A 27,979-nucleotide genomic window follows, 5' to 3' on the forward strand; every position below is an offset into this window, starting at 1 on the left:
ACAGCTGACAGATAAGGTGATTAAGAGTACACCTGGGAGCCGGGGGAGGAAAAGGACACAAGGATAAAGCGCACACACACACACACACACACAAACACACACAGACACACAAAAACACACACAAACTGTGCCCTCCTATGAAGGTTTCCGTATGGTTTTAAAACCAAAGGACAGGGGATAGAGGATTTGTCGTCTATTGCGGTATCCACCCTTCACAAACTAAAAAAGTCCTTTTCAAAGGTAAAAAGTTTATTTTTCATCTGTTTGAGCCAGATTCAGTTAAAACAGCCCTGGTGTTGTGTCATTGGATTTTTTAAATGAATGCTGTGTTTTCATTAAACCACTTGATTTAATTTTAGAATACATACATCACTTTTTAATGTGTTATTCATCAACCTCACTTGACATTACTTCCATTTGTGATGCTTGACGCTTAATCGTCCATTTACAGCTCATATAAATATATCCTTTCATGTATACACATGCAGTCTTAATTATTCATACAGAAATAACACCCACTGTTTTTTCTCCACCATGTAATAGATGTATGACAATGTGCACCCAACTCCCAGTTCTCAGCAGCTCTTCATTTCATCTTACAGACACACTTATACAAATTTGAATTGATACAAAAGGGAGTTGCCCAGATAGTTTTTGGGGGATTAGTCGTCCTAAAACTTAGGAGAAATCAGAACTTACCCTCCAATATATGTTTTGCTTTTTTTTGCTCTAGCCCATATTTTCTTATTTTGAAATCCATCACACCATGTGATCAGCACCATAAATAAAGTCACCTGTTAGTTCCTGCCAGCCCTCTCAAGTTTCAGTTTGTGTTATGGTCGTTTTTTTTCTGTGGCAGACTTATTTGAACACTTATTTGAACATTAGCTCAGCTGCCAATAATACTGACAGATTCACACTGTGAGGCAGCGGACAAGAGCAAAAGCGGTGAATACTGTTTTAGAATTGATCCAATAAATACAAATCAATCATGCCAGAGAAGGACAAGGTTAAGCTGAAAGACAGAAGATTAGTGTCGGATTGGAACTCACGACGGAGGGAGACTGGCAGAAATGTTATTAAACAGCCCAGTGAAAGAAACTCTGCTCAACATGAACTGCTGAAGACTCGTCTCTTTTGAGGCTCTCACTGAAGACAATGGCGTCCTTTGTGTCGGGCGATGTGGGAAGGAGTGACTGCGAGAGAAACCAAATTCACAGTGCAATTTTTCCATTCACTGTAATGAACGGTTAAACAAAACCGTCCGTGCATCCATCCGCCCACAAGCGTTTCTTTTTGTGTTTTCTTTCTCATCATTTTACGCCTTCTCTCTCTCCATCCCCCCCCCCCCCCCCCTTTTTATTTCCGCACCTCGTGTTGTTCTTATTTAAATGTCGGGGCTAATTGTCTTACAGTCTGCTACTGTGAGCGGATTTCTTTTCTCCTCAAAAGGAATACAGCCGAGCCCCCTCGTTGAAACGTTCAGGAAATGGCAGTGCATTCCATGCTGCTGTGTAATGCTGTCATTTATCACAGCATGTGGACCATTAGTGTGAATCATTTATTGTCTTTGGCCCGCTCGAGATCCCCGGACTCCGGCAAGCCTTTACGGAACGAGAGCGGGGTTACATATCGTGCGCGGTGATCGAGGGGCAGGGAAAGCCACAGAGCTGCCTGTGTTAAGTGATAGAAGCAGGTAAAGCGATTAATAGCTTGATCAGCTGTGTGTGTGTCTGTGTGTAGGTGTGTGTGTGCTACCCCTGCGTGAGCATTAGTTGACTCTAAGAATATACAGCTAAGTGTTTTTCCTTGCTGTGTACATCTCTAAAGTGACAGCACAGGGGGACAAGTCAACATATGCATGGCTGACTTCAACGAACAACTCCATAATTACTGCATTGTGTGTCCTTGTTGCCGTACAAATGAGGTAATGGTGCCCGGTTTACAATGACATGACGCAATCTCCAAAATGGTGACCATAGCTGCTGAGTCACAGGATGTTTTGCAAAATGGCCACCCACACACATTGGCCTCTCATTGTGCATTTTTTCGCTCTTTGGGTGTAATTATTGTCGTTGCTGTTGTGTGTCATGTTTCCTGGGGTTTGGAGATGAAAGAATAAAAGATACACAGATTTGACCTGTTAATATTCAAGGGCTCATCTTCAGTGATTCGGTCCCCACCGCTCTCATGTGAGTGTTTCCAGGAGAGTTAGCAGAGCCCACCTTTCACTGCCACGTCATAACGGTTGTTAGGTTTCCTGAGTGCAACTGGATTCTAGAACTGAACACGGGAGCAGAGATGGGAATGGTTTTAATGATTTAATACAAATGTTCTTAGATGGAATTAATAAAAGAACAGAGTAATTGCTCTAAGAGAAGAACAGAGAGGGCGCCTCGACCAGGTCAATACTCAAAAGACAGGTGATCCAGCATGGAGCCCGTGGCCGAGGTGGCTGCAGCAGAACGGAGCAGGGGATTCTACGCACATGCGATGAACTCCATCAACTTTACATGATGTGCAAAGATCTAAAAAGCAGAGGAGTTGCTGCTGCACAAGGTGAACTAAGATCTGTCCTGGTAGTTAAACTGGTTCCTATACGTCTGACTCTTTCTCTTATATCTCAACCTCCATTTAACTGTATTTTACCATTTTTGATTCTTCTTATTTTCTTTATTTTAGTTTCTTGCTCTTGTTTTTTTCTCTTGTCTGTCTTATCATCACAATCATATTGTAAATCATATGTGAAGCCTTTTTAACTGCACCAACCTGCACGGTAAGGTGCTATGGACATAAAGTTTGATTGGTTGATCGATCCATGCTGCAGGGTCTTTGTGGTCTTTAATGGACGGTGTGGCTGAGATGTGTGCAAAGCTTTGCTGGAGCTGAATGACCTGTGAGGTGGAGCAGTGGTGCAGTGTGGCCTCACATGAGGAAGGTTGCCAGTTCAGATAGGTTGAGTCTTCATGTTGTCCATATCTGTGTGGCTCACTCAACGACCTTCAACAATACAACCATAAGAACAACAAAAACTTTTGCATATCAAATCTGTTTGTTGTCAAGTAATATCTTTACCCCCAGAATAACTTGTCTCTTTTTAAAGTGCTAATCCTTTTTTCAAAAGTGCCAAAAACGATTTAGATGGTTGAGGTTGTCGTTTGCTCCCTGATTCACATTATAACCTGTCCTCGTCTCTCTCCTCAGACTTGAAGAAGTCGTTTGAACAGGAACCCCTGGGCAAGGAGGTATCTCTGGAGCAGGAGGTGCTGTTGCAGTGTCGTCCTCCGGAGGGCATCCCAGCTGCTGAGGTACGTGCCACATTATCGTTAACCTCCACCACCTGAGGTGAAGGTGAAGGAAGATGTGAGATTATGAGACGTGTCTGCTAGAGCTGAACGGAAGCAGGGAGTGACTGAAGGGGATGTCAAAAAAAAAATCTAAAAGGGAATTAAAAATCCCAAAATCATGAAGTGGAAATAAGTTGAAAGTGTGACAGAAAATACAGTTAATACAGATTTGAAATTGCCTGGAACGGTGGATGGCAGACAGCAGAACAGAGAGGTGTGATGGGAGCATGCAATCGTTCACTGTCTGTGATTGAAGGGTGAGTTCAATACAAATCTATCCCGACCCCTTTGACAGGTTTATTTAAATGGCCTTTTAAATTATATCAATATTATTCATCCAAGAGTTTACTGAGACAAACAGCGACTTGGACTTAATCACAGTACTAACATGTTATTAATACACGATCGCATGAAACACTTTCACATTTGTCTTGTTATGAAAAAATTCATTTACAGAAATCTATGGAGTCGTTTCACATTGCGCAACCATGTTCGTGTTGAGTTGTCTCAGGCAGCCTGGATCCTGTTTTGACTGACAGTTGCTTGAAAGCTCGTCTGCGCTAATGTTACACTGATCCAAACTTTAAACTTAGATTTAAATGTCCCCGGAGATCTAATTTGAGACACGGCACAAGTTTCACGAAGGAATTTCAGTGACAGCGGAGGTTTAGCCCATATTCCACTTATTTCACATTCCCACTTCTCGCTCTCACTGCGTACCAGGATTCGCCTGCTTTCCTACAGAGGACTGAAAAATGCAGCGTTGTTCCTTTAAATTAGCTTATAGGTGGAAATATGAACAGAGGGGAATACAGTTGGAATTAAAAAGGTAACAAACCGTGATCATAATTTGCCTGCCTTGCTCAAGGACACCTTTGTTCAGGGGATATAGCACATATGCCAGTATATACAGATAATAAATAATCACACTCACGACAAACATATGCACAATGTCACAACACCGAACCCCTTAATATAAGATGATCACCCCTGAGTAGATTGTGAGCACATTTAAATGTTATGTATGCGCCCGTGGCTCAGTAAACATCCACTTGAGAGCAGCCCCACGTGTCACGCCCACTCCTCCAGGGCCCTAACTACAGCACAGAACGTCATTTACACTTCAGATCTTTACTCTGCCGGACTCGTCTGGCTGCATTCCCGAATGGATAAAAAGACCAAATTTCATTTAGTCGGTGAACGGGGGAACAGGAGCGGCGGCAGCAGCAGCAGCAGCAGAGCGCTCCGAGGAGCCTGCGCTACCGGATAAGGTGTCTCTAAATCAGGTTTCCCTCCTTAGGGTTTGATAGTTGTTTTCAATTGCACCTTAAGTACACGGCTCCCCTGAGAGGGGAAGCAGGGGGGGAGGGCGAGACAGAGAGGGAGGCACTGCGATGGACCAGCATATAAAGTGAGGGAGTGTGTGTGTGTGTGGCAGATGGAAGAGATGAGTGTGGGGCAGAATGAGACAGAAGGAAGGGTAGTGGGGAATAACAGAGGGATCTTTACCTGTTCCCTCGCTTCTATAAATCGATAAATCTCTTTCCTTTCGTTTTTTGAGGGAAGTAAATAAACTGGTTGAATTGTGACATCACTTCTAAAGCAGGAGCCTTTCAGCCACAAACATGGAGGCCATGGTGGATTGCTCATTACCGCTCCGGCCTTATCAGCTTTCTAACTGCGCTTTATTTTGACACCTGTTTGAACGCAAACACATTCACACGCAGAGGCACACTCACACTCCAAATGTGCACGCACTCACACACACCAGACACTCAGCTATTTTTTCCAGTCCGGTCAATTTGGTATTTTCCATTCCTCTCTCCTGTCATAATGGGATCTGGGGGCAAATGGATTGGTCTGTCTCCCCTGTCTGCTGAAGCTGATTAGAGGGATTTAGCTTTAAAACCTGCTTATTGACCTCAGGTTGCTTCCCTGACTTTCTTTCTGTCTTTCTTAATCTCTTCTGACTTTTCTATTTCTCTTTGTTCTTATCGTGCTCTCTCACACTCGCTATTTACTTTCTCCTTTTCTCTTTGCTTGTTCTTCAGAACACAAACGCATAACAAAAGCAATTTTTTTGTTTTTGATTGACAGCTCTCGGTGTCGCCGTCCTGTGACCTCTCTGAAGCCGTTCTAATTTTAGTGGTTGCGGTTGCCATGTCGACCACCTGACGACTGTTGTAAAGTTGTCAGCCTGACGGGGGTCGGTGCCCCGACATGTGACACCCACATCGTAATGCCTGGCTGGCATCACATGGCTATTAACATACTGTTTTACAGCTTTGACTCTAAACACGCACGCACACACAAGCCTGACACACAAACACACATGCATGCTTTACATTCATATTCACACAGTCAACGTATGCACCCAGTTGGTCCATAAGTTTACCCAGACAACAGGTGCAGATATAGCACTACACACACACGCACACACACACACACACACACACGCACACACACACACACACACACACACACACACACACACACACACACACACACAAGAGATACACAAAGGGACAGATTAGCCAGGGATCACTTTAACTGCTACACATCAGCCAGCCTCGAGGGACCAGGGTCAAACTGAGCCGACATCTGCAAAGAAAACATCAGTCAGTCTCCTCCACCTCCCATGTTCTCTCTCTCTCTCTCTCTCTCTCTCTCTCTCTCTCTCTCTCTCTCTCTCTCTCTCTCTCTCTCTCTCTCTCTCTCTCTCAATCTTAAACTCCCAGGAGACATGATTTTAGGCATTGTGGAATCCAGGAGAAACATCTAAATCTCTTTAGGCTGTGAACGAAAGCCTTTAAAAGCTGATGGAAGGCTATTGCATTCAGCAGGGGGGGTTCAACAGTTCAAGAGGAAAGAGTTTAGAGACACAGACGGTGAATTCAGAGAACCAGAAGGGCAGCAACTGTTCAATTTCAATGAAAAGCACCCATCGATTTGTCTCTTGTTCTTTATGAATTTCTGAGACTAAAGTACTTTTCTGTCTCAAAGTCGTCCGCACACGTCAAAATAAGGCAATCACCCATCAAAATTAAGAAACTTAGACCAAAACCACAGTCGAATTTATAACATCTATATAAGATAAGATACATTTATTGGTCCCACACACATGCACACACACACATTTGTTCTCTGCTATGACCCATCTGGTGAACACTCCGTGGAGTCGAACCAGAGACCACAGTCGGATTTTCTGCCCATAGTCCAACTTTCTGCCACTAGTCCATCGCCTCCCCGTCCTATCTTTGGCTCCCTACATATGTTCTGAGGTTCAGGGGAATTGAAAGAGTCAGAGTGAGCCCACAGGCCAGGCAGAGCCAGTGGAGTTCACCTAGCAGGCGCAGTTTGAGGGCCTGTATGTGTCTTTTTGAATATTTGTGTGTCTCTGTCTGTCTCAGCATGTGAGTGATTACCCCAGCTGCAGTGAGATAAACACATCAGTTTGTGGTGACAGGCCATGTCCACGTGTCTGTCACACACACACACGCACACACACACACACACACACACACACACACACCGTCAGTAACTGGATACGTGTCTGGAGCCTGGTCAAGTTCCTGTCACATTCTTAACCACTCAATCCACACCCCAAACGAGTGCAAGTTGTTCTCTTGGATAATGACTTATGATCGACCGATATATTATCTGTCTGAGTCTCGTCTTTCACCTCAGAAGATAAATTTTAGATAAAGTCAGAGACCTGCAGCTTCCGCAGTTTTTCATAAATTCATCGCAGTAAATTAACAGTAACATGTCAGTGCTATGTGTGACATGGTGTCAGACAGGGATCGTCCTTCAGCATTTGAGCAAACAGCTGCCAGTTCCAAGGTTGTGGTGATGAAGCTGATCAGAGCCGGCAATCTGAAAGAGATGTTTACTTTCAGGCAGAACACACACACATACACACACACACACACACACACACACACACACACACACACACACACACACACACACACACACACACACACGCCTAGGGTTGTCCCGATTCTAACATTTTACACTTTGATATGATACTAGATTGATTATGAAAGAAAAGATTAAAAGGCCACAGGTTGAGGATCAGTTGATTTTCCTCTGTGCTGAAACTTTAATGCAGCCTTGGTTTCAACATCTGATTGTAGATCTGCTTCAGTTCTTTTCAATTTGGAGTAAATGGAGATCGTGTTGTTTTTAAACACCTAGTATCCAAAATATAAAAATATGAAGACGTTTGACACATTCAAACCTCCAGTGACCATTGTGTCATTTTTCTGTAAATGCCTCCTTTGACCTATGTGGAATAAGTCTTTGTGTGATAACCCATGTGTGTTTTACTCATGTGCTTGTTCCTTGTTGTGTCTCGGTGATTGTGAATGACTTATTGTGATGCAAGTCATCGCAGACTTTTCTGTCAGAAGGCATCAGTGGTGTTGTGTGTCCAAAAGGCTAACTGCTACCTCGCTCTCACAGTATACTGTACACACACACACACACACACACACACACACACAATGCGTTTCAGGCCCTGCAGTCGTTAATGTGTCTTATGAGGACGTTTACTAGTGGAATCTGTCCGGAGGTCGTAACATTGGTGTATTGAATGGACAGTGAAGGTGACAGTGTGAATTAAAGAGCCTGACACCGCTCTCCTCCTGTGTCCACAGACAGAAGGAGATACCATGAATTCCTTTAGAAGTGATTCGAGATGATTTATTGAATATAGCAAGGTAAACTATTTGCAAGTTTTTGAATTCAGCCAAAAAGCTGTATGTGCTCAGCTGGAAAGCTTTACCAATTCTTCCGCTACTCATTAGTTCTGCTTCACTTCCGCTTCTGCCAGAAACACCAGACATGTCAGATATTTCTCTTAACTGGAATTTGTTTTTAGCCATTTTGGTGATGAGTGAAAATAGTGAAAAACCACTCTGGCTGCGAGAGCTTTGTCTTACTGAGTAAGAACATATATAATATAAATAACAAATAATACATTATAATAATATATTTCACCTTTTTTATATTGTTGTTTAATTCCACTCCAAACTGTTTTTTAATATTTTGTATGGTTTTTCCTTAATTATTTCGTTTTTTTTATAGTAATCCATGTTTTTTGATGGACAGGGCTTTCTGAGTAATTTGAAAATAATTTAATGGACATGTTTGGGTAGAGAGGGTCTTTAGTTAATATTTGTAATATCAAATAAAGCAATAGATCTAGTGACCACAGCAGCAGAGGGATTAAAGTCATTTTTATCCCGAGCTTCCTTTGACAAACACGTGTGTGCATGGCGTGTGCACCTGTCGATTGTACTTGTGTGTGTCCCTGCTAGTGTGTGTGTGTGTGTGTGCACAGAAAACAATTTATGTAATGCTGCTTCCCCAATAGACCCTTACCTTAATCCTCTTTGAGCTTGGATGGTAAGCCCCACGGCTCATCTCCCATCACATTTTACCTTCATCCTCAACCTCTGTCAGAAATCATCGGCGTAATCCACAGATTAGTCAGCAATCTCTTTTTTATTCCCACTGCCTCGGGTGAATTATTAAAATGTGTTAAGATTATTAAAATGCTGTTGCCACGGTCGATCACTGGGCTGTAATTTACAAATGGAAGAGATGAGGGAGAGCAGCTTTTTTTGTTTGTTTTGGTAGTAAATGTATTGTGATTGTATATTAGTGATGTAGGGAGGGATTAGAATCATTATCTAATGTGTGTACACAGACACACGAGGGAACGCACATGAACTCATGGGCTCTATCCAACAGCGTCCTTCACTTCTTGTAGTGGATAGCGGCGCAGTCTTTTATTACCACTTTGTATTTTCCAAAAGCGATAGTGTCACACTTGCATACACACACAAGGAGAGGGAGAAAAATACATACATCCAGCGTAAGCCGTGATTTCCGGAGCCCTGGGAGGCTGTTCATCCAGTGATAAGCCGTGTCAGTAAATTCAGGCGTTAGTCAGAGCCCACAAAGCCAGCAGCCTGTGCAGAACTGCATGGGAAATTAGAGTTTTTCTCCATTGCAGAACCTCAGCAGTATCTATCAGACTTCCTTACAATTGTATTTTCTCTCTCTCTCTCTCTCTCTCTCTCTCTCTCTCTCTCTCTCTCTCTCTCTCTCTCTCTCTCTCTCTCCTTCCACACAGGCGTGACATCTCTTGCTCAGTTCAGTTTCATTCGGTTCCAATCGCTGCTTCTGTCTAGACTGAAGGACTCAAATATATTTTGTTAGCAAAATATTTGCACATAGAAATCTTTCCATTTGTCTTCCTTTCTGCCCGTCTTACTTTTCTCATGCAATGCCGATTTCAGAGTGCATGCATTTCTTATTTATTTTGGCTGCTGTCGCACAAGGGAAAGAGTTTTGCTATTTCAGCCATGCACCGTGACCGTAACCTCAGGCCCTTATGGTACATTCAACCACCGTCATCATCCTCAATTAAGGAAACTATCAATCAGAAAACAAAGAGGGGAAGCATCTCATTACGTATAGTTGCCCTGTGTTTTGTTTCTCAACTGACGACCCAACCTGCAGTATTTTCCTCCCTGCACAGGAAGTGTGTGCCAGTGATTATGTCTAGTTTTAGTTCACTGTGGTCTGAGGTTCGAGTCTTTCAGAAACAGGACTTTGTTCCTTGTGTCCGTGGTGTGTAGAGAGTTGAGTGGCTGAGAACCTCCTCTCTTTCATTACACTTTCAAACGCTTGGGCTAAAACTATATAACTATAATTTAATGACCTCCTGGCAGTCGTGGAAATAGTAGATTGTTTAAATAGTGGTAAGGTCGAGGTTTTTTTAGCCGTCATCTCTGCTGCACAAGAAGCTGCTCACCTGTTTATCTGAAGTTCAGTGAAGCTCGACTCATTGCCGTTGTCGTGAAGGTGTTGTCATCAGGATGAACAAACTTAACTCAGATGAATGATTTCCACTTGTCATTTCTATTTAGTGCAGGTTGCAAATTAATTAAGTCTGTTAATATTGAGTTTATCATGTGTCCATGTCGCACCAAATTCGTTGCTTATCTTCCTCGGGTCCCTCACAACAACGCTGATGCCAAGTGTGAGGCCGGCAAGATGAACTGTTCTTGAGTCAGCGAGACACATACAGACCTGACAGAGGGAGATTTCTGGAATGATTAGATAGATTAGATAGATCTTCATTACTGTCTTTTTAATTACTCTCACGCTTCCCCATTGAGTCGTCTCTCTCTCTTTCCTCACTTTGTCTCTCTCTCCGTCCCCGCCGCTGTCCCTCAGTCGTCCACACGGCCTCTTTGTCTTTCTTGACACAGTTCTGAGACAAAGCTGAGGATTGATGGTGACATGACAGTGGAGAGTGTGCAGCATTGTCAGCCAGCTACCCCTGCTGCCCCTGGCAGGCCTGACAGTGTTGTCACGGATGAATGGCCACAGTGTTTTGACACGGGGTGCGACAGTGTCAAATAACAAAACTGTGTTTCTGTTCTGTCAAGTTCTATAAGTTGTTAGACCATGCAAGTTTTTTTCAGACAATGCATAACCGTGAAATTAGGAAAGTTGTCCACATGAGCTTGTGACATTTTCCTTATACTTGCTATTATAATACACAGAACATATAATAAACTGATATATTTTGTGCCTCGATATCCAACTGCTGCCAAGCGTTGTGATATAAATGTATTTTTCTTAAGTACCAGCGCATTTGGGACCAAGGCTAAAAAAATGTTTAATAACTCACAGCTTTGAATAATTGCTCCAATTAATTGCTTTTCACTTACGGCCCCATTCACTGAAGTGTTCTTCAGTGAGTTACTAAAGGAGGTCATTGTCTGTGCAAATAATCATCTTATGAATCTGACTGTGCTGATAGCACAACATTATTGGATGATGATTGTGTCGCACTTGTGGAGCAGAGAATGTGTTTGTATTGAAATGTGATCCTCTGTGGTCTGATTGTAAAAGAAAGCATTGTTTTTATTTTATTCCATTCCATCCACTCTTATCTCTCTCTATGTCTTCATACAGCCATCAAATCTGTTGCTCATTTTCCCAGTTCAGTTTTGTTTTGTTCCACTCGATGATTCTCTCTAGACTTCCAGTCTCTCCTGCAATGCTGATGTATGAACGTTTTGTGTAAACATGAAACACTGAGGTGTATTTTGGCGTTCTCACATAAGCCGAGGAGTTTTGTTTTTTCAGCCCTGCGCAGTGACTGCATGCTCTGATCCCGTCTTCCAGCTAACCATGTTTTCAATATTTTCTGTCATATCAAATCAAATCGGAGTAGTCTTTATGCTGAGCTGTATTAACCACAATACTGCTGACGCCCTGGAATCGTATTAAAACATTAGCTTATCAAACACAGCCAAGGAGCACTTGGGGCTATCGATGTTTTCCTGATTTCAGAAGCATAACTCTTACGGTAGATGGCATACAGTCTACTCAAGTGTGACCTGGCCGGGGCCAATGCACAGCACTTAGAGATAAGATGCTCCTGCAGTTCTTAGGGAACAATAATGACTGAATGTGATGCTCAAGATGGTGTCTGCTGGTTTAAGGGTTTGTAAAATAACTGCTGCAGTTTGACGTCAAGATATTCAGCACAGTCAAAGATGTGATATCGGTAAATGCAGGTTCATCATTTGGTTTAAAAAAAAGAAGGAGTCTTTTAAGGATGTGTTCATATAAACTCTACAAACATAGAAAACATATTTTCATATAAACCATGTTTTTACCTTTGACTTTACATCGTCAGAATGCACCACACAAGGAGGTCTGCGATAGTTCAGCTGACCCAGCTAATAAAGCCAAGCTGATTCTGTTATTGGGTGGATTTAATAACACTGGAGAGCTGGAGAGTCAATTAAAAAGGATTAGCATGTCCCCAATCAGCTCAGAGCCTCTTCATGCTTTAATGATTATGGAGTGTCATCAGCACTCCTACACTGTACAGTGAACAAGGTTTTGACATGCGCACACACGCACACACACACAAGCACACATGCGCACACACAAGCACACATGCAAACGCACATGCATGCACGCACCCACACACAGACACACACTCTCTCTCTCTCTCTCTCTCTCTCTCTCTCTCTCTCTCTCTCTCTCTCTCTCTCTCTCTCTCTCACACACACACACACACAAAATGAACATGATATATAAATGTATATGATTCAGTTTGACTCCCACTAATTACCCATGCCAACTCCATGTTAGCATTAATTTCATCTTTCTGTGTTAGCGGAAAAGTTTTATTCAAATTCAAGTGATTTAATTTATATTAACTCAAATGTAAGAATGAAGATATCTGAATGCACAGATTTATCTTATCAAATGAGATCATTCAGGAATCATGTTTATTCCGTTTCTCTTCACTCAGACCTTGTTAAAGTATCGTAATTTCATAATGACACCACTATAGGTAAGTGGGGTTGAAAGGTTAATGTGTCTGAATGTATTTGTATCTCCTGAATTCCACCTTGAACATGAATCCTTTAAAAAAACAACTGGACAAGGTTAAGACTGGACCAGAAGGAGAGAGGGATATTTTCCCTTTTAGGAATTTTAAATACTTCTTTGTCGTAGTGAGGAGGGATTCACAAGGTTGGAATGGAGGAACGGATTCTCCTGATCTTGAAAATAGTGGAGAGTTTCTGATATTACGGTAAAAAAAAGTCAAAGACAGTTCGATCCGGTTGGATTCGTAGATTGTGGACAGAGAAAAACATTGAGTCGGAGATGACTCAGACTTTACAGGTGTTTCAGGTCATTGTGCTGAAACACTTAAAAGCCCTTCAGCAGTCTGCGTCCTGTGGTTTCTTTTTCACACTCTCCCATTGCTCTGCGTTTTCTCCCCACTGTTACTTTCCAGCTTTCCTTTTACCTTCCCTCCTCCTCTTCCTCCTCCTCCTCCTCCTCCCGCTTCTCTCTCCTTTCACTGCTGTTGCCGTGTGTGTTGTTAAAGTACTTAGTGAACGGGAGGGTTCGGCAGGAAAGGCAAAATACATCACTGTCCAGAGAAATAAAGAAAGCAACAGACACATTGATACACTGGGGCTTCAACACTTTTACTGCACTGACCCGTAACCATGCATGGGGCTGTTCTATAACTTAACGACCCGTCAGTCATTTCAATGCCGGCTCACAGCAAACAGGAAAGTCAGTTACTCAAATCAAATCCTATTATTTTTTATACCGTTGTTTTGAAACAGGGAGTCAATTGGATATATTGTGTGATGATCCTCTGCTGCTTTTTGAATAATTGTGGGTGAGATCAATTGAGATGTCAATAGCTCTGCATTATGCTTGGAAGTTCTAAATCAAACATTGAGTGGTTTGGTGTTTGTCTCATTAGGTTTTGTCTATAGTTGTCATTCAGTGTGTGTTCTGCAAAGCACCTCCAAACTGAATATTGCCTCGTGGCATTCAGGGCCTGCACATCAGACAAGACCAAAAAAGTACAGCATGAAATATTAGAACAGAGGAGGGTTTAATTCTAATCGTTTAATATCCTACCTTTCAGTTCCCTCCACCACAAGTATTAAGTGTTTTGCTTCTTGAACTTCCCCTGCGGATATTTGAGGTGTTGATCCTGATTCCAGCTGTTACCGAGTCAGAGTCTGTTTGGGGAAACGTTCTCCAGAAGTGTCTGAGCCGTTGAGTGGATTTGGATGTTTTTCCTCTTGCCTCTTCCTCTAATGATTTGAGCCCAGGGTCTCATTCCAGCTCTCCGTCCCCTAACACTCTCGCCCCAAACTGTCATCTCTGTATTTCCTCCCCTCCTCCCCTCAGCTGCCGTCGCTGCTCCCAGTCCCTGAACGTTTTCATCCTGAGACCTCGGGAGTCTGAGTGGTTTTCTATGTGCTCACCTTGTTTTTTTGTTGTTTTTCTTCCTTTTCTTTCAAACTTCCTGTGTTACCCGTGCAGTCTCATTGGGTCTTGTTTCTTAAGTTTAGTGAGCATTGCCCTTCGTGTATGGGCAGCTGTGACCCAAGAGTTAAGCGCTGGTCGTCCACTGACTAGACGATCGGAGGTTCAACTCCTTCTGCATGCTGAAGTGCCCTTGGGCAAGATAGTGAACACCAAATTGCACCTCATGGCTCTTTGTATAGATGTAGTGTTTGTAGGCGAAGGGAAAAATGTGCTAAACTAAAAATGCGTTAAGAGTATGGAAAAGTGCTATATATAATAAAGAAAAGATAAGAAACTGTATGAAATAAAGTTGCACAAAAAAGGTACAAAGTAGGGAACAAAAAGGAATTCAAATAACACAACAGCACCAGACTTTGGAATCAGACATTATGCTTTCCTATAAAGATGTAGTGGTTTAAAGAGTGTGCTGGTGAGCCTGATCTCTTCAGGCAGAGAGTTCCAGAGCCTCAGGGCCTGGCAGAGGAAACCCGGTCCCCCTGAGCAGCCAGCGTTGACCTGGGGACAGCTAACAGGAAACAGGTTAGCTGATCTCAGGTCGCCACTGGGAGTGCAGGGAGTCAAGAGCTCCGCGATGTCATTTACACCGGTGCTTTCCTGCAGTCCAGCAGAATGGGGTCAGATTCCAATCACTCAAAACTGCATTTCAATGCAGGCGAATGTGGATTATTTGATAATGGACGTGCCATTGGTGTCCTACAGTAGTTTGCCTTGCCTCCCGTCTTCCTGCTTTGCTCTCTATATCTTACGTGCTCTGTTTTATGGTTTTCCACCTTCCACCCCCGAGCCTCTGCTTTCTCTTTTTTGCACATGTTTTTTCTTTCTTTTCCATTTATTCACTAACCACCTGCACCACGTTAAGAATTACAGCCCCCCCATCGGTCCTCCGCAGTGGTAGTCCATCTACTTCATCAGCCCTCTCCTGTCTGGGCTAGTTTTCTTTCTCTCCCCTCTCCCTCTCTCCCCCGGCATTCCTTGAATTTCTTCCACTTTCCTTGTTTTCCCAAGGAAAGGATTACCTCAGTATATCTTCGCCATCTCTTCCCTTTTCTCTCCATTCAGCACCTCAGTCTCTCTCTGTACCCCCCTCCATCCTTCTTTGCCTAATTATGGACATAGCATGGAACCTCCAAATCGCTCATTCTCCCTCAGCCTCCCGAACCTCCTCATTACCTTTTCGTTCCCCCTTTTCATTCCATTGCTCACTCACTCTCTCTTTTCTTCTATCGCTCTCTCTGTGGACTCCCTCTCTCCCATCCTCTCTTGATTCCTGTCCCCGGTTGATATTGCCGGGTCAGCTTTAATGGATCACCCATAGATATCTGCTCCTAACCTGCACTCCTCGTCTCCTCCTCCTCCTCCTCCTCCTCCACAATAATCACTGCCTTCCTAACTCTAGCTCTCCCTTCTTCACTGTTGCCTTGGAAATACCTTTTCTCTATCCGGCCCTCTCTTGAGATTGTTCCCCATCCATCTCTCCCTCTCTCAGTCTCTCCCCACTCTTGAATGTCGACATGAGAGGGTGAGTCTAATAGATCACTGTGAAGCATCTGCACCTGTGTTAAATCTCAGAGGTAACACCCAGTATTTGTGTGTGTGTGTGTGTGAGTGTGTGTGTGTTTGTGTGTGTGCACGTACATGTATGTGTGTGTGTGTGTGGCAGCATGTGTGCACCCAAGAGAAGCCAATGCAGCCTTTCTGTTCAGCACATCTGTGACCTCTTTTAGTGCTGAGCAACTTCTTTGTTTTGGCTCTCCTTTACTACTGTTTTCTCCTCTCCTCTCCTCTCCTCTCATCTCCCCTCCTTTCATCTCCTCTCCTCTCCTCTCCTCTTCTAACTTTGAGATTTAATATTTAGTTTATACAGCATGTTCTTCATTTACCTTTCTGTAAGAAGTAAGTGCTGACTCTGAAAAACAAATGCGGCATTAAGATATGATACGTGATATTTAGAGTCACGTTCACAAGCACAAATCACAACTTTATAAAATAATAATGTGGGGTACCTGTGTCCCGTGCATCATTCAGTGGACGTGTACCAAGGTGCAGTTTGTAGTGGTTATAAATAGGCCTCTGTAGGCCTGTCTTAGTCCAACTGGGTGTCCTCCTGTGTCCCAGTTCTGTCTGTGTGGGACACCTTGGAGAGCGCTCTGCTATTCCACACGCTCTGCTGCACATTGGGGATTCTTCTTCTCTCATATACTGTAGGTACCGCTCCCTCAACGCTCAACCACAGTTTATTTTATGGTGGTACAACTCTTTTAAGAACATCCACAAAGTCCTGGATCACAAAGTGTTCTCTTCTCCTGCCCACACATTGAATTATTCTTTTTCACCTTTCACACTTCACCCCTACATGCGTTTTTCCTGTTGTAATATCAAGTTATGCTGTACTCGGCACTGCTTTATTGTTTTATTCTCATCTCTGTACAAACTGAAAGGTCTGTGCCTAAGACGCATTGCAGAATAAGAAAAAATATATATTGTTTTATGTAGAAATAATGATGTAATATTTAGAGAAACCTGAAGGGTGTTGGCAACCATTCTTTTCAAATTGTCTTATAACATCTGTGTCTTGCTCTTTCAGTGGAAATTAAAATAGATTAAACATGCTCTAGATGTATTTCTGGAAAGATACATATTAGTATGGGATGATTGTCAATGTCCCAGTTATGTCACTGTGGTTAATTGGGTCTTTATGTCACTTCCCTGGATCTAGTTAATTAAGCTGTCAGAGCCTCTGAATTCCCATATTGGCATTTACACACATCAGAACTGACACACACACACACACACAGAGACACACACACACACACACGCATGGTCCTTATTGTAACCTGCACAATCTGCCCAGTCTGCCCAGTCCTGGCATGTATTCTACTGGAGTGGTGTTGGTGGCCGTAGTAAATTCCCAGCAGCAGCAGTGGGCAGCAGGATCGTCCTAATCACCTCCCAAGTGAGGGTGCAGACAGAAACACCAGGACATATGGCCAATTAAGACAGGGATGTGAAATGGCACACATATACTGTAGGTGACAGAAAATCACACCTCTCACAATTAATGCAACTCAGTGACAAGGTTATTGTTAACAACTGTTCCTCGCGACGGCAGAGACACTCCATTTTAAAAAACAGGCTGGAAACAGATTTTCTCGGGGGTGTAGTTTGTATTTTTTGTTTTGTCTCTTCTGTGTCTCATCTTATCCGCTCGTCTCTTTGCACTTCACCTCCCTGTTTTCTGTCTGCCTGTCGGAGAGATGTCCTCACCTCAGCGTTGATTGGCTTCATTATTATATTCCTCTATCATGAGATATTTAATGGCAACTCAAATGGAGACTGTTTGCCCAAGGCCTCTTCCTGCTAGATTTTCCTATAACTTTTTGTGCTAAACCTCCCTCAGAGATGACACCACTGGAATCATGCGTAAAGTTGTTGCGTCTATTTTGTAGTTAGAAAGAATATAAATAAAGAAGGTACGTGTCTGTACCCTAAGAATAAAAAGGCATCGGCTTGGAAGTGAAGTGAGAGTCATGACAGTGAAGTGAGAGTCATGACAAACCCAGCTCACATGTTTGATCAGATCAGTTATTTTGCCTCCTCATTCAGATTAATGTACTTCCTTTAAACCCATTGATTGGCTGGGGCCTCCACTGATACATGAAGAGTTGAGCTCTGTTCAGGTTCTGCAGAACACAGCGCTAACAATGTGACACAATGGAACCACAATGCAGTTTTGCAGCACATGACGTCACCTGTTTCAAAATGAATGAGCAGCTTTTGTGTTGAAGCCTCTAGTGAATACGTGTGAGTCCTGCATCAGACGAGCATCAGTGGAAAAGTGGATTTTAAGCTGCAAACTTGGAAGATGAAACAATTAGTGGTTCAGATGTCCTTGCAGATTTCTTTCTTTTATCACTTCATCAACATTTATTCTTTATTTGATGTTTAGTTTGGGGTAAGTCAGTGTAGTTAGATTATCTAGGTCCAATTTGGGAGAAACCAGGTTATAGGATTACCATTTCACATATTTTCCTTCAGGTTGATGAGTTTTTAAACCGTCATTCTAATGATTGAAGGAGAAATCAGAACCTTCCTAAACCACAATGACCTGTGGCTTTATTTCAGTATTATTTCATCCGCAATACAGTCAGAGTCCAAATATTGACAATAAAAAGACAAAAACAATATTCATTTCATTTGAGACATTTAGACACTGATTTCACGTTAAGTGTTACATTCACTCGATACTGAGGGAAGCCATTTAAGACAAATTGTTTTTGTTTTTCCCGTCATGATGGTTACTCTCCTGTTATTGTCTGAAACAACAAAATCCTTTTTGTTTATCGTATCACAATGAGCTAATTGTTTTGTCTTATATCAATGTGCATCCACATACACACACACACACAGCCACGCACACACACGCACGCACTATCTCCTCCATATTCGTGTGCACTGTTTGATTAAATTTCTATTAGCTCTCCTCGATTGAGTTTGAAGATTGTTGATTAGCCAGTAATAGCCTTTGTTACTGCACTAATGAATAGCTTGATTACTATTCTTATTAGCTACACATCAGGAGGTGGGTGATGTGTGTGTCTGTATGTGTGTATGTGTGTGTGTGTGTGTGTGTGTAGGCGTGTGTGGCATCTGCTGGTATTATTGTCTGATAAACACACACCGACAGTTATAACCAATCGTCTGGGTTTGTGCCAAGAAAGCTGATGGCAGCAGAAGAGAAAGATAGATGGTCGGCTCTGCCAGCGCTCATCCCTCATCCTCTTTCTCTCCCTCACCTGCTCTCTGTTTCCCCTGCCTACTGTCACTCAACTATTGTCCTCCTCATAATTCCTCCATCCCCTTCCTTTGCTTTCCGCTCACCCGCCCTCATCTGCGCTCTCTCTCTATCTGTTTGTTTCTTGCCTTTGTTCTTCAATGTCCTCCTCATCTTCTCTCTTGTTTATCTCTCCTCCGGTTCATTTTTCTGCTGGCTCGACTGACCGGGCTCTTGAGAATTGGGTTGGCATTTTGTGTATTTGTGTGTGTGCGTGTGCACCATTATTAACTTGTCTATGTGAGCATAAAGGTTCGTGTGTGAGAGAGTTTGATAATGGAAACAAGCGTGCCAATTACAGTGATGGTTCTCTGGGTGCCAGTCAGAGCCCCTCATAATGAGTGTGGCACATCTGGCCGTGGTCTATATGCATATGTGTATCGGAGTGTGTGTGGTGGTGGAGGGGGCAGGGGGGCGTGTGCAAGAGAGTGGTATGATTGGGAAAAGACAGCGGGACGGTGTTTAAGTTGGAATTATCCTCCTCTAGAAGACACATCTCTGTGAGTCTATAGGAACCTGCGTGTCAAGCCAGTAGATTGGATGATTCAGCCCTGGGTGGGAGGCACATTGGAATGGGAAATGAAAAAGTAGATGTCATACAAGTTGAACATATCTAGACATAAATGAAACGATAGACCCCGCTGCACGTTTACCAAAGACAATTCCAGGAAACTCAGCTTTAGTGTTGGACTCTGGGTGTGAGGTTATAAGAATGTCTTGCTTCTCACTCGGCTTTGATAACATTGAGATTCCACATTGAGTTTAACCAGAGTGTTGAGCTGAAAATGAAAATTAAGACCTTTCAGACCGAAAGTCACAAAGTCAAACATCAAATGAGAGAAACTCTATTCTTTGCTGATTTTTCTTTTAGACAGTACAGCTCTGATTTAAAAACAAACCAGGCCTTTTGTTGTTCCTATGATATTTGACTTTGTAACAATAGAATAGAATAGGATTGGAAAGCCATTATTGTCATTGTATTGAAAAAAATACAAAAAAACTCTGCGCTACTTCTGACTTCTGGTTGGTGCATAAACGTTAAGTAAAAGTGAAAACAACACATTTCTCACATATCAGAGTTAAATAAAAACATAGGACAATACATATAAAGTCCTACATGGCTGTTTTTAGCAAATAATATAAGATGTATGTTACATTTAATATTGTTTAGGTACTCAAAGCACCAAGATTGGGAAAGACTTGTGGATAAAGTCAAATATCAGTATCATTTAACTAAAACTTATCCAAAACATTTGTCAAAGAACTTAAACCGAACAGCCAACAATGATGTTTCCCTTAAAACATATTTAACAAAAATGTAGTAGATCAAACTCATTTCTCAGCGACATGGTTACGTTGGTAGATATTTAATAGCAGAGGAGTCGACTTCACACCTACAAGTCAGGATGCAGTCTTTTTATTTTGAGTTGGGTGATTCAGCCTCTCATCAGCTCTTCCCTTCTTGGCTAATTCCTCAGGATGATTCATAGAAAGATGTGACAGGTTGACTCATACAACTAAAATAACCACAATTTCATCAGAAATACAGATCTTTTTTTTTGATAAACAATAGTTCTGGCCCTGTGTGGTACTTTGATTCAAAGAGATTCTGCATTAATTTCTCTGTCCTCGCGTGTCTTGATTGTCCGTCCAACAACCGGAGCCTCAGCTTGCCATGCAGTTTAGCGACAGAGCTTTTGGGTATGGGCAGCGTGGGGCTGGGATTATTAATATCTGGACAGACACATGGTGCACACTCAGTCTCCGCCCACACCAAGGTAGAGTAATCACTCTGAGAGCTCTTTAACCCACTCATCCATGTCCTTATAGGAATCCAGATAATATAGCTAATCAAGGGGATAATCCTTAGTGACGAACAAATTAACACTTCAGTGATTTACAGGCTCTGACACACACACACACACACACACACACACACACACACACACACACACACACACACACACACACACACTATAGCTACATTTCCTTGTATTCATTTGATTGCAGAATCAGATTTTATTACTCTATCTCTTGTTCCCTCGCGCTCTCGTTGTGTATCTGTGTGTTTTTTGCCCCCTGCTATACTTTGAAAAATTAATGTTGTGATTCGGTGGCAGATTCTATCCACAGACAACGTTATCCACTCCCATACGAGACCCTTTGTGGCGGCTCTACAAAGCATGTCATATTTTAGCATTTGTCATAGATATTCGCTCGCTTTGTTATCTCACTCCTTGCTCTGTGGTCTGCCATTTGTTTTGCTTTTGCAAGATTTGTACGGTGTTTCTCTTTGTGACACAGTGACTATGATGTTCCCGCTCTCAGAAGCAGATACACAGCGACGCTTTTGTGTTTCAAAACATTTTGTGCTGCTCTCCAGTGCAACAAAAGCGGGGAGTGGCGTATCTCTATATCTTGGCCTACTTTTATCTTGCACAGCATGCTACAGAGCTTTTGTTCCACTGCCAAAGGAAGATGCATATCTCAATAGATTGTGCAATACATTACGCTCTTTAATGCGACTTTGATATTACACAGCATGAGAGAGAACATCGGTTCTGAAGTTGCGACCAAGACAACATATGGCTGCATCTACATATTTGACGTCATCACTAACCGCTTTGATTTAATATTCAATCACTTAAAAGGAAGCACATTATTAACTACTATAGAAACACAAATCTGCTTTAGTATGAAGGGTCAAGAGGATACAAGTTATACCTGTAGCCAATTAGTGTGTCTGTCAAGCAGAGAGAAATGAAAGTGCGTTTGTAATTGATAAGATGAAGCACGTTTCTCTTTGAAAAGAAAGTGCTTTGATTTCTTTGTCTAAAAAGAAAAAAGAATGGACTCCTCTTGAACCCCTTTAAAAGCTGGTGTGTGTGTGTGTGTGTGTGTGTGTTTGTGTGTGTGTGTGTGTTTATGGTGTGTGTGTGTGTGTGTGCGTGTGTGTGTGCGTGTGCGTGTGTCTCGTGTTGTATAGGAGGTAATGCAAAAGAGGCGGGTGACATGGGGGTGAGAGTTAAAATAACAAATACATATTCTCCCCTGGGGTTGGCTTGATCCAATCTCTTCCATTGTCACACAAACATACACACACACACACACACACACACACACAAGCACAGACACACACGGGCGCTCACAGTTGCACCAGCTGTGGCTAATGATGCGGTGGCAGTGATAGTATAACCACCACATGTGGTCTCTTTGTCTGAGTCCAGCAGAGCACACACATCAGTCTCACATGCTCCAACCTTCAGACACCATCACCGACTGCAGCTATTCTCAGTGCATCGTCACACTAGAGCCAACGACTGCAAATGAATACGCTGACAGCGGAGGTTTGGATTAGCATCATTTTATTTTGACAGGAAAGGTCTCATCTGGTTTTCGCTACTCTTAAAACTGTAAAGAATATGCGTAACTTTTGAACGTGTACTTCCTGTTTGTGGCGATTGCTGATGTGATATATGGTTTTATCTCCAAACGCAAAATATTTGCTTCATGATTGTTGTTTGACTTTTTTACGCCAAAGCTGCCACAGCAAGCAGCCGTGTAGAAAGTGTTGGAGTAAGCAGGTTGTAAGGCAGGAGGTTCCCCAGGTTAATTAGAAATTGACTTCAAATTGCTTTTTTCCAGAGAATGTAGACATGTTGGTCTTCACTGCTGTTGGTGACTGACAGTAAATAAATGGTGTTTGGAGGAAACTAGGAAGGAAAGTAAACTTTTTTATATTAATCATTAAATTAAGTATATAAAACGATAAGGACTTTTGATGGAATGGTGAATAACTGAAAAACGTTTGAATACTTATATTGTTTAGTCAAGTTTGTGTATTAGAGACAATCTACATCACATCTATACCTGCCCTCTATTTGGCAACTTTATAAATCTTGATAAAATGATAGCAGCCAAATGCAAACCCACTCTGGTATTTCCCAATGTTTGCACAAACTGTGCCACAGTATTCTGTGATGAATGAATAGATAAAAGTATTTTGGCTTGTGTAACCACGCTTGTTTACACACACTGTGTGTGATTATTTGGAGAGAAGCTCGGATTCAAAGCATCAAAGTAAACAGGAACTAGTTTGTCCCTCTCTCTTTTTTTTTTAAATCTCCTTCAGATGAAACACCATTTGTTTTCTTTTTTTATTACATTTTTTAACAAACGTACAACACTTACTCTTCAAGCTTTTCAAACTTTCAAGAGTGCACTTGAAACAGTAAAACAATGTAAGGGCCCATACTTACTAAAAAAATACTGATAATTATACTAAGTATCAATAACAGCCTCCAGTTTACCGCAGTTACTCCACTCCAAAAAAAACTGAAAACGCTGCTGTGCATGAAAGCTATTTATTTTACACCATGAATGAATTTTTCTAATGTCAACCTGCCATCCATCATCTTTACTGCTTATCCTTTGAGGCGTGTCATTGGGTGAGAGGCGGAGTTAACTATGAACAGGTCAGCGAATCACACGCGTAGACTAATGTGTAGAGACAAACAACCATTCACACATTAGAGAAGTCAATTCACTGTAGAAAGAAAGCTGAAGAGAACTGTTGCAGACAGTGAGAGAAAGACCAACATTATATAATCATATGAGATATGAAATGAGATACGATAAGATAAGATAATACAGGATAAGATAAGATGTTCCTTTATTGATTCTCTGTAGAGGAAATACAAAATTGACACAGCAGCACAAGGAAGCAAAGTGCAAGTGGAAAATATATTAAAACGATAGAAATATAAATAGAAACAGAGTCTAGAATATATATATATATATGAAAGAAACAGAAAATACATCTACAATACTAGGCTGTATTACAAATGTGCAATAGAAGAAAAAAAGTTGTGAAATTGTGCAATTTGTCAAAAATGATCTTTAATAATAGCCGTGCTGCGTTTATCTTTGTCTGTCTGAATCCGGTTCATAACTTTATTTATTCTCATCACAGTGCGACAAATTTCAACTTTGTATTCATGTTCGTATTCCAACAAAGAGCTCTCTCATTCTCCTGTGCGATCACAGCTCGGCTTATTCACCATGTTGTTGTTTCTTCACAGCCTCACACGCATTGCATTTATTTTTTGTTTGTGTGAAAGCACCTACACAATTTTCTACGTCTACGTGGCAATAATGTCTTTCATATAAGATGTTGTTGTTTTGTTTGTCTTTTTGTTTTTTTTCTCCCGTATAACCTTTACTTTGTGATAGAAACGGAAAGGTCAAACGGCGTCTGACTCATGATTGAGAATTCAGAGCTACAGTAAAAACCTTTTTCTCCCACAATGCACTCCGGAGTCTGTAGAGATCCGGGAGAGAAGCAGGTGGTAGAACCGCGGGAGGAGAGTGACGGCCGAGCTTTACCAGGGCAGCAGTCTGAAGAATGAGACCGTGTTCTCCTCTTTGCTACATCTGAGATTTCCATTTCCTAATGCGAAGGGAGGAGGGAATTAAACAACGCGGCTCAGACATTTATGTGCCTGCCATAAAGCTCGGACATGTTGAATTTATGAGGGTTTGGACCAGTAAATACAGCACTCAGGAAATGTGATTAGGCCCATAAACAGGGCAGTCCCCCCCCCCACTGTTCTACCCTTCACCCAAACTATCTCACCAAATAGGACACTTTCCTTTCTACACTGCTCTACCCCCCCCCCCCCCTCCAGGGTTTCATTCTGACCAGATTTCTCACTGTAGATAAGGGAAAGTACACGATTTCTCTATCTTACTTCTTAAACATCTTCCTGTAGCGTCATCATTCATGAGCACTGTTGTTATTATTATTATTATTATTACATCCTACCCCATTATTTCTTTACTCGGAATTGTGTGATCTGCTATCTCAAAGATTTACTGTGTGAGAATAATGTTCACGAGAGCTTGTTGGTTACCTACAGGACGAACCATTGGAGAGGACTAGATAGTCTCAGAGTCACTACAGAGTCGTCTATCCTTCACATATATATATATATATATGTTTTTCTTTAAGTGTATGAATTCTCAAATGTGAAATTTCCATCGAGCTTCTGTGTCGAACTATTAAAGAACAAGATTACCACAGCATTTTATAGATCCTCCCATCCCACCTTCATTTATAATCTGGAAAGGTTGGAAAGACAAGATTATACCAATACTTTACAAAACTGTTATTATCTTTCTTCGATTCTTTTACTCTCACACTTGGGTTGTTTAAGACAAATGTCTAATTTGATTTTTCCCCGCCCTATTCTTCTTTTGTCAGCTGTTACTCTGAGGGTGGATTATTTGTGATAACAAGATTATAAAGTTGATGTTATCATCTTCCCCCCGCAACACTGGAAAGATCTATTGTAGTTGAAGAAATTATGTAGGTTGATAGATAATTGTTTATCTGGTTATTAATAATTTTTTTGCTCAAGTGTTTCATTATCCAACGTTTCTGAACGGAAAGATCAAGAAGTCAAAATATGACATAAATACAGTGTTTAGTTTTACAAGAAAAAATGTACTTAAAAGGAAAAAAATATATATTTCAAGAGTAAGGTCATAATATTATGTGAATTAAGTCTTAATTGTAGTCTTTGTGTTACTTGAAAGAGATTGGTAATTAGGATTTATAACACAGCTTCCTGCTTTTCTATATAAACAAAAAGATGTGCTTAAAAATGTTTGACCTTTTCCTCATTGAATTATGCGTTTCCCCCTCGTAATTAATGACTGATTATTCTCAGATTCACAAAGTGTATTTTATTATTCAATTTGACACATATTGTATATTTATGGTGCCCTTTGTTTTCTCCGCTCGTTGTTTTCCAGGTGGAGTGGTTGAAGAACGAGGAGATCATCGACCCTGCGGAGGACAGAAACTTCTACTTCACCATCGACCACAACCTGATCATCAAACAGGCGCGGCTCTCCGACACCGCCAACTACACGTGTGTGGCTAAGAACATCGTGGCGAAGAGAAGGAGCACCACGGCGACCGTTATCGTTTACGGTCAGTTGCGTGCTTGTGTCTTTGTGTGTGTGAAGACTACACAACTAGAGGCCGTTCTACTTAAAGCTATAATTAAACTCATTTATCTGAAGTGTATGTGACATTTTATGTGTCTTATATTTAAAGTTTCACCAATCTGACACTTTTTTTAAATGGGAGCTGCAGTTACCCAACATAGTCTGTGATGAGCCAAGCCAGCACCCATCTGCCACATGAAATTAGCTCTACTGCCATGCCAGCACACGCTCTTTTGTGATTGGCCCGATATTCCCACATCACCCTTAACCCCATCCAATTAAAACCCACCAATCGCACCTTCAGGTTGAAATGAAAGACCCTGGCTTTCCAAGCGTCTGCACTTTGAGCGGCCACCAAATGAGTTTTGCGACATATGGCACGAGAACATCTGTGAAACATACGGATTTGAAGAGGTCTGTTCTGAGGGTATCGGTTTGTTTTTCGGTCCAAGCCCATCCTGTTAACAAAAACACTGTGAAGAAAAAGGGTTTTTTCCCCCGGAGGGAAAACGCCTCATCTTTTTTTTTTTATTCTTCATTTTACCAAATACCAGCGCGACATGAGGGGATAGGAAACATTTTGAGGAGAAACAATATATAAGGAAAAAACACACGCGCATCACACACACACAAACGGTGTTCCTCTCAAATATAACACGGGCTCTATTCACTGGGAGGAGTGTTTCAATCAAAAGTAACGGTGCGTGTGTGCCTGTTGGATACACACGGCGAGAGATGGAGTGGTTTGACACTGATGTATCCTCACAGAAATAGATTGTTCAATCTTCTCAGCGGCACAGCGGCCTGGCTGACACTGTTGACAAGGTGAAATAGCAGCGGAGGAAGAAAAAAAAAACAACAGAGGAAGATATGGGGGGGGGGGGGGGGGGCAGCTATAGATGGAATGAAGACAGGTGAGGAGGAAGGAGAGACCGAGGAGAAGGAAAAGTACGACAAAAAGTAACTGTTTTCTGAATTTCCTGGAGGATGATTCCTTTTCTAATTGGACGCTTGGAAAGAAGCCGAGTGGGCACTGTCCACTGGGCTGAGGCAGACGCAGCGGCAGAGGAGTTTCAGCCCACTCCACCTCTGCACATGTCAACTCTCTGGATGTCCCCGTGACTCATTCTAACTTCATACCTGGTTCCTCCCTTTCCCGTCTCATCTCCCCTCGTCGTTGTGTGCACTAACTCCGCCAAGTTTTTACCAAGTTTTTTCATAAGAAAAGCATCGATAATACAAATTAAAAATCAAATGTGACAGAATGCAGGAGCACGACTTAAAATAACACACTACAACGCCTGACACCTCTGCTTTGGCTGTGTTTTTATTTTCTGATATATATTTTTTTTTTTCCTCCCTGTGCGCTCAACAACAAGGGGAAACCATTTTCAAGCCGAATGACAGTTTAACTGTCGGTTGCACAACTTAAGGTTTCTGCGTATGCGTGTCAGTCTGTGTCTTCTATTAGGGAGTGTGTTCACAGCAGGGGAAATTTGTGCCGCAGCAGCAGCAGTGTAATCCAACGATTCTGCAAGGCTGTGTTTGTGTGTGTGTGTGTTTGTGTGTGTGTGTGTGTGTGTGTGTGAGACTGTCTGTTCCAACTAAACTTCAACGACCTAGCTTCATGGCATCTGTTAAACACACACTGACTCCGTCAAGACAAAGTGTTCAGCAAAATGAAACGACAAAATCACAAATTACTCCATCAGGGACAGCAGCTTGCATACGAGATGATTAAAATGACTCAGATTGCCCCTTGTGTTGTTCAATTCCTTCATCAACATTACACAACCTGTGGTATTTATATTTGTATATTTCCGCTGCAGTTTGTTGTGTGGTTCAGCTAAAAATGCTTTATTGGTCCCAAAACGAG

The 27,979-nt window shown here is 42.0% G+C and overlaps 1 protein-coding gene across 1 annotated transcript in view; it reads left to right on the top strand.

Moving 5' to 3' along the window:
* Window positions 1-27,979, top strand: part of unc5ca (unc-5 netrin receptor Ca) — a 200,208-nt gene that overhangs the window by 126,720 nt on the left and 45,509 nt on the right. The window contains exons 4-5 of the mRNA XM_053421576.1: window positions 3,205-3,308; window positions 25,906-26,086. Coding sequence (XP_053277551.1) covers window positions 3,205-3,308; window positions 25,906-26,086 — 285 coding nt within the window. The remainder of the gene's footprint in view (window positions 1-3,204; window positions 3,309-25,905; window positions 26,087-27,979) is intronic.

This window comes from Pleuronectes platessa, chromosome 4, assembly GCF_947347685.1.
Source record: "Pleuronectes platessa chromosome 4, fPlePla1.1, whole genome shotgun sequence".
NCBI classification, from domain to species: domain Eukaryota; kingdom Metazoa; phylum Chordata; class Actinopteri; order Pleuronectiformes; family Pleuronectidae; genus Pleuronectes; species Pleuronectes platessa.